General features: G+C 37.0%; 1 protein-coding gene across 1 annotated transcript; it reads right to left on the reverse strand.

Annotated features, from left to right (window-relative positions):
- Positions 1-3,627: 3,627 nt before the first annotated feature.
- On the reverse strand, positions 3,628-6,972 carry LOC113061677 (uncharacterized). Its single transcript, XM_026230999.1, has 4 exons — positions 6,561-6,972; positions 5,457-5,570; positions 5,128-5,335; positions 3,628-4,226 (listed from the first exon to the last, which is right to left on the reverse strand). Exons 1-4 carry the CDS (start codon positions 6,737-6,739, stop codon positions 3,762-3,764), a joined length of 966 nt encoding a protein of 321 aa, XP_026086784.1. The 5' UTR covers positions 6,740-6,972; the 3' UTR covers positions 3,628-3,761.
- Positions 6,973-7,441: the final 469 nt, after the last annotated feature.

Here is a 7,441-nt window from a genome sequence, read left to right on the forward strand (position 1 = left end):
GGAAAAATCGGTACAGACTATCTTTCTCTTATGAATATAATAAAACTAAAGACTTTTTGGAGTTATGAAGGATGCAGTACTACTCTATAGGTACTCAAGATTAACAGGATATTGAGTGAAAACGAGCATCCCACCCGCCCCTTTTAAACTAAACCTGATGCTAAACCTAAGTGAAAGTGTGGCAAAAGCAAACGTTAGATAAACACAGATTTGCCAAAGCAACCATGTGATTTTAGCTTGCTTCTACAAGTTTTTAATAAGAGTATTTGTATTTGTGTTTCACAAGACTGCAGCACTGTACCAGGTAAGTTACCGAGCAAGTTTACAATACAAGAAAAGTGACACATATGAAGCTGGTTATGTGATACAAATGTGAAAGTGTATTAGCTTACAGATCATGCACTCTGGTAAATGTGTTTTAAGGTCATTACATAGTATTGAGCAAGTCTTTGTTATCAGTTAACCCGCCCCTAATCAAAAAATTTTTTTGTTTTGTTTTTTTGTGAAAAGGAATAAAAACCACTAGTGTTCAGTTCAATTTAAATCTACAGTAAGTTTTATGTATAGGTACATTTGTGAAATTTAAAAAAAAATGTAGGTAGAGGTAAGTTTTTTCAATGAGCCTTGGGTGAAATAACAACCCATTCAGGTCTTTTAATTAAAAACTCTTAGTGAATAGAAAGGTGATTAAACTTCACCGTTCTCTTAAACCGCATATGCAGAAACATCACAAGGCAATTTCCAGTTATCTAATCTCTCTATACAAGAGCAACGCTTGTAAAAGAGCAGAATTAGATTTATGAGTCTGATTTCTTCAGAGAAAGCTGCACTCCTACTTTAAAGAAGTAAAACATAAAATTGGATCTCACGGCTCATTAATGAGGAAAGCTCGTAATGTGACTGAGATTTGTCCCTGAAGGAAATATACTGCCTACACAGTTCCTCCTTATTCTTTGAAAATGCAATATAAATGGCTCAGCACTGTGGACAACTGGCAGTTTCCTGTATGAATTGTTTTCAGAATTTTTCTCTATGTTTATATTTTAATGTTTAATGGAGTTCCATCTACTTTTCAATGCAGTATCCATTTAAAAAATAAAATGTATGTGACTGAAAAAAAAAAAAACATTGGAAACACATTTAGAAAGTATTCAAAATATAATTTAAGAAAAAAATCAATCATTTCAGTCTTAATGTAGCTGTCTGTAAACAGGGAGTCATTGGCTTCACAAATATTTTCCATCATTTAATTTCACCACATTTTAAAGAGGTGCAGCATTTTGTGTATACTGGGAACAATCAGTAGTTTCTTTAAAAACTGGTTGTAAACTGGTGGAGATTTACAATGTTTCTGCAGCAGCACATAGTCAGAGTGTTGTGGAGACCCGTGGGATTGGAAGGGGAATGTGGTGAAAGAAACAAAAGTGCTCTGTCAGGCTCTCTTGCATTCTGCAAACATTAACCTGACTAGATCAGTCGAGCATGTGTAACTTCCCTTCTCCAGTGTAACTGGGAAACTCTTGCTTGTAACAGATGACTCTGACCATTATGAGTATTAAAATCTGAGACTAACCAAGATGGCATGAGATGACTCGTCTATTATGAAAAACACAGAATGAGACCAGCTGACTTTTCACAGCTGTCAATGACTCATGGTTTGTTTACCGTGTGAATACAGAAGAGGCTCTGCAGAGGCTGATGACGGCAGCTGATGTTCCTACATTATGAATCATTTTCTATAGGACAGCTTTCAGCAAGCTACTGTACCTTTGCCCTGGCGGATATAATTAAAGGAAGTGAAGGCCGGCCCGGCGATGGGTCTTGAGCTTGACAAAGGGCTTTGTGGGGGCTAAGCACTGCCAGATTATTGCAGCAAATTGGATTTCATGAATAGCTAATGAACACAGCGGATATCAGTATTCATTAGATGATGGGCTGTCATGGACTCTTAATGTAGCTAAATTCGTCAGTGCCTGACAAACACGGCCACTGAGAGGATACGGAGGTCCAGGTCTGGCCCTTTCACAAAAATTCACCTTTAAATCCTTTCTTTTTTGAAGAAGCGGTTCCCATCAGCCGGCATTTGGGAGAGCGATGTGAATGACAAAACCCTTCATACGATGCTGATAGCTGCTAAATGTCCTGCTGTTCCATTACAAACTTTAATAACTTTAAGATTACACTGGAAAGTAATCTCATTAAAGTCATGACACTTTGTGAGATGAGCAAGAGGGGACTTGCTGAAAGTCCTCTGGTTTTAAAATCACATCTCTGTGCTTTGAGAAGATGACTTGAACCCAGTGCTTAACTTCACTGTGATTATAGCTGTTGGCTACGATAGTTTACTTCGCTCCCACTTTTAGTGTCTTAACTTTTATATATATTATATGGTAACACTTTACAATAACAGTACATGAATCATCAAATACTAATACCTGAATTAATAATTACTTGACTATGAACTAATGATGAGTTAAGACATGTATTAATCAAGAGCTAATGAAGAACTAACTTAACTATGACATGAGTCATATGAAATACTGCATGAATAACACTACCTTAATTACATGTTAGTTCCTGCATAATAGTTAATGTATTAATTAACACTTTAAGATAAACTACAGTAAACCACACGTTCTAGAAGCAAGATGTATGAAAATGACACAATTTATAAATTTGCCACCAGCTCTGTCACAAACATCAGTGAAAGACAGTGGATTTATTGCAATATTTGCGTTTAACCTAACTCATCCAACGCACAATGATGCATTCATAATTAAAAACGACTTTATCATTCGGTTTTGAGTGATTCCACTGCTGTCCTACAATAACATTAAGCAGACGCAATTTTCCAAATTGAAATCAGTTAGCATAGAGATGCTGATTATCACTTTTGTTACGTTATGGTTTGGCTTACTGTCTTTATATCAGACGTTTGTCTGGCTCTTCTTTTGGGCCACTATCGCTACTTCAAATGATCAACTTTGCTCTTACCGTTCAGTTCCTTCTCCATCCAAATGCAGCCACAGGTCCTCTTCTCTTCAACTTATTTACAAACCACAGAAAAGGACCAAATACCTGACTTAGATAAGTTGAATATGTATAGAACATGTGTAATTGATAACTTTTTAAAGATGTGCCCCACAAAGACAAATCGTGACATAATGATACATCAACAAGTCATGAATTAATGTTACTTTATGAGTAATAAATGATGAGTTAGTAATAATGTGCCCCCCCCAAGTAAAGTCATGACATAATGATACATCAACAAGTCATGAATTCATGTTACTTTATGAGTAATAAATGATGAGTTAGTAATAATGTGCCCCCCCAAGTAAAGTCATGACATAATGATACATCAACAAGTCATGAATTAATGTTACTTTATAAGTAATTAATCATGAGTTAGTAATAATGTGCCCCCCCCCAAGTAAAGTCATGACATAATGATACATCAACAAGTCATGAATCATGTTAGTTTATGAGTTGTTAATGATTACGTAATGTGAAGTCATTATCTAAATAATCTCAATTAACATCTACAAAGGTGACTCTTATTTTGCAACAGTATATTCAAGATGATTATTTCAAGATAAATATTACCCAGCACTTAAAGCACAGAAATTAAAAAGGTAAAATACACATTTTATTAAACAAAGCTTTTAAATATCAGTGCACCTTAAATCAAGAGGACAAGTTAACTTGTATTTTACTTAAATATTACATAAAACACAATCAAAAGTTCAGTGTGTTGTCCTCTAAACAGGAAATTGATGGTGAATATCTTTTATTAGGCGCCCAAGTGGCCCCCGTTTATTTTTTTCACCAAGCCAATGAGTCCACTCTATGAGAGAGAGGTGCTCTTTTAGCATTTTCTCTGTCCTGTTCCCCCTTAGTCTCCATACACTTGTTTTGTATGTCAACCAAGCTCTTTCAAGGTGTTGTGAATGAGCTCCACTGTGTGGGTCTACAAACCACTGGGAATGGTTCACTGTAAAATGTTTGTAGCCCATATTGGCCAAAGCCCCCCGGTAGGCTCTCCACTCATCTGAAATAATGGTAGTGCCTGGACGCACATGTTTTACAACTATGGGGATTAGGTGAGGTCTTGATCTTCTTTTCACAAGCCGCAAGATTGGGTGTCTGCATTTATCCCTCACACCTAGCATGCCAAAGACCCATTTTTTTCGCCTCCATGTTGTTGATGCTCTCCCTCGTCCATACTGTAAAAAGTTAAATATTTAATTAAAAAGAGAAATACTACAATATTATGTAATTATGTTCATTTAACATGTTTAAACATACAAAAAGGTGAGAAATTAAAGGAAAATCTGCAGGAGCTTTATAAATGGCAGACCAAGAAGTATGAAGATGAAGAAAGTACATCTATCCCCATCCATCCATCATAAACATTAGGGGCTTTTCATTTGAACAACTCTCTACATTGTGAGTAAATCACCCACTGATCTTCACTCTGGGCGACTAAATGATATATAATATTAGCCAATAGGCTAATAAACTCTCAGATTTTACTCGCCAGTGAGTAAGTTGAAGGCCAAGTATAGGTTTATCACAAATATATTTTCACTTGCCGAACGCTCAGATGGAGCACTTCAGAGTTTCAGGATCGGTTCTATTTTCAAGTCATCTCAATGGATGCACAGCACACCTGTATTTGATGTACCGTAAACTTTAGTGTAAAGGCGCACGAGTCATCATCACAAAGCAGAGAGCACGAAAGTCATATGTACACATGAAGAATTGACACATTACATGTAAATGATATTTTGTGTTTATTTTACTGTTAAAATAACGGAGTTCCTTTGGATTTTTCCTGCTTTAAAGAACTGACAGGTTTTCCATTATTGAGCGGAACTAAATGTGCAAACGACAATCTCATTGGCTGGCACTCACCTATTATGGTCACTGATTTGATTTCAGCTAATCAGTTTGAAAGAATGCACACAACCTGATTAATATTCATGAATCCAGCAGCTCATTAATCATCAGTGTGTTTTACACTGTTCTTATTAGCAGAATTCATATATATTATATAGAAGCGTTCAAACGACAACAGTGGTGGGCAACTGCAGTGTGAATTTGCATAACAGGTTCTAAATTTACCTTTCGTTTATGACGGAAGTTACTTTCATCAAGAACAGCAAATTCTCGAGCACTTCCAATCATTTGTCCATGTCTTCGTCTGTATCGTTTTATAGCACAGTGGCAAACTTTCCTCATGATACGAGCCATCTTAGAGAGGGTTCTGGAACTTTTTGCAATGCCATCTTGCATCATATCAATTTGTCTAATCCGCAATCCCTGAGCAAACCTGTGAAGTACACAATGCTGACTCAGAATGGGAAAAGCAGAGTTGTTGAAATTAAAACAATCAAACTTGGAACATTGCAACATTTTACTATTCCATCTCTGCTGTCCGACAACAGACTCACCTGTAAATGAATATTAGCCAAGATGACAAGCTGAGTTTTGATCTCTCGAAGAGAGACCCGACTCGCACTGATCGGCTGGTTTTCTTGCCTCGATGACTTTTATGTCTGCACATCCTGTGATGGTGATAAATGTCAAAACATGGTTATGCAGACAACAGTATTTTACCTGGACTAAGAATTAATAAATAGTGGTAAAAAGAAAAAAAATTCCCCCAAAATGAAAAGCCAATGCGTTTACTACTTCTGCAGAAGTAAAGCCCATTGCCAAAGCAGGAAGAAGCTTTTGTGCAGTCTTTTCTTTAATGCGGTCTTTGTTTCAAGTGCAAAGCTTACTACTTTCACTTTTACTTTTTAACAATTATTAATTTAATATTAAGCCTGAATGGTGTAAATGGAGCATAAAAATTATTTAGTCTTAATTTACTTTAGTATTTTTATTTTATCTGGCCACTTATATTCATCTTCCAAACAACGTTTTGTCTCATCCCAAATCACTACGGTACACTTAATGTTTGGACTATTGTAGCCTGTTCGGTCGTCACCGCTGCGGAGTAACATTAACACATACCTGCGTGGACCACCATAGACACACTTAGAGAAGTTGCTCCGGTTAGAATGTTCTTCCGCGGGACGCGTGGAGTTCTGTTTGTTAACCATTAGAGCGCATAAAAGTTAAATAGTGCTGCTTTAAATCACTTAAAGATGGCGATTGGCGATCTAGATTCAAATACCCACGCAATCGTATTCCTGTATAACAACGATTCAGCAAGGTCTATTTCGACAGTTTCACATTGGCTGTCTCGTCGTCACACCCCTAATTAAACCAATATGCTTTCGTTACCATGCAGCACAACAACCTCATGTCAATAAGTAACTTAATGCGCGAGTCTGTTGATAGGCTTGTTCGAGATATATATATATATATATATATATATCTCCCCAGATCAATCTCAAGCCTTTACACCATTCTAACTACGTAGCTTGATAGAATAACGTTAATGTTAAGTTGTTTATTTAGAGAAAATATTGTTTCCTCTTTGTTAACCTATAACATCCCTAGAAATTATTTCAGCAATATGTGAACAACAAATCGGTTAAACTCACCAATGAAAACCGTCGAGATTTCGAGATGTAGCTCTCTTCATTCTCATATTATGGCCACATCTTGAGCACTTTACTCTCCTTGCTAGTAACTTTTTGCTTTGTAGCCATTTAATGAGTTTGAGTTTCCTGTTAGTTGTGGGCTTCTGAATCGAAAAAAGTAAAAATTTTGAATGCAACATTGCTGTTATTCTTTACCAAAACACACTTGACTTCATTTACGTCCATGAGCGTGCTCCTAACCAGGAAGAACCACACTTGGCGCTAATAATAAATTAATCTCGGGTCAGGTGGCACGAAAAACACCAGAGATTGCCCCGCCCATTTCCGGTGCAATATCAGAACCTGCTTCAATCATGCAGGGGGGCTTAAACATAATAAAAATTTTAACCCAGGTAAAACTTGATGGTATTGCACCGTCTTTGGAAGTATATTACAAACTGGGATAACTGTAAAGATATCCAAGACGCACCAGAACTTCACGTAGGGTTTAGAGGGGGAATTACAGTAATTACAATCCAAACCATGTCCCTAATCGACGAGGACGATGGGGTGGCGCTAATCGAGCCATTAACCACCGCTTCGCGCCAACCAGCAGATCATGTGAGCAAGATGGATGAGAAAAGAAAAGCAACGCGCTGTGGGAGGAAAGTTACCAACAAATACAGCTCAGATGAATATGGTAAGTAACGTTACTTGTAACAGAGTCTTTTGTTTGGTGTAACGTTATTTTTGTAAGGCTTGCAAACTTGGGCTGCCTGGGTGGAGTGAGATTTTGGTAACTTAACTCATTGTCCCGGTTTCACAGACAAGGTTTTGAGCCTAAACCCAGTCTAAAATGCATGTGTGACCTGTTTTAAATGAAAACATCTTGCACTGACATA

This window comes from Carassius auratus, chromosome 4, assembly GCF_003368295.1.
Source record: "Carassius auratus strain Wakin chromosome 4, ASM336829v1, whole genome shotgun sequence".
NCBI classification, from domain to species: Eukaryota; Metazoa; Chordata; class Actinopteri; order Cypriniformes; family Cyprinidae; genus Carassius; species Carassius auratus.

Coding starts and splice junctions, on each gene's coding strand:
- LOC113061677 (XM_026230999.1), bottom strand. CDS start 6,739: ATGTTGCATTCAAAATTTTTACTTTTTTCGATTCAGAAGCCCACAACT. Junction 5,571..6,560: donor AATCTCGACGGTTTTCATTG/GTGAGTTTAACC, acceptor TCACCATCACAG/GATGTGCAGACATAAAAGTC. Junction 5,336..5,456: donor TGGCTAATATTCATTTACAG/GTGAGTCTGTTG, acceptor TGTACTTCACAG/GTTTGCTCAGGGATTGCGGA.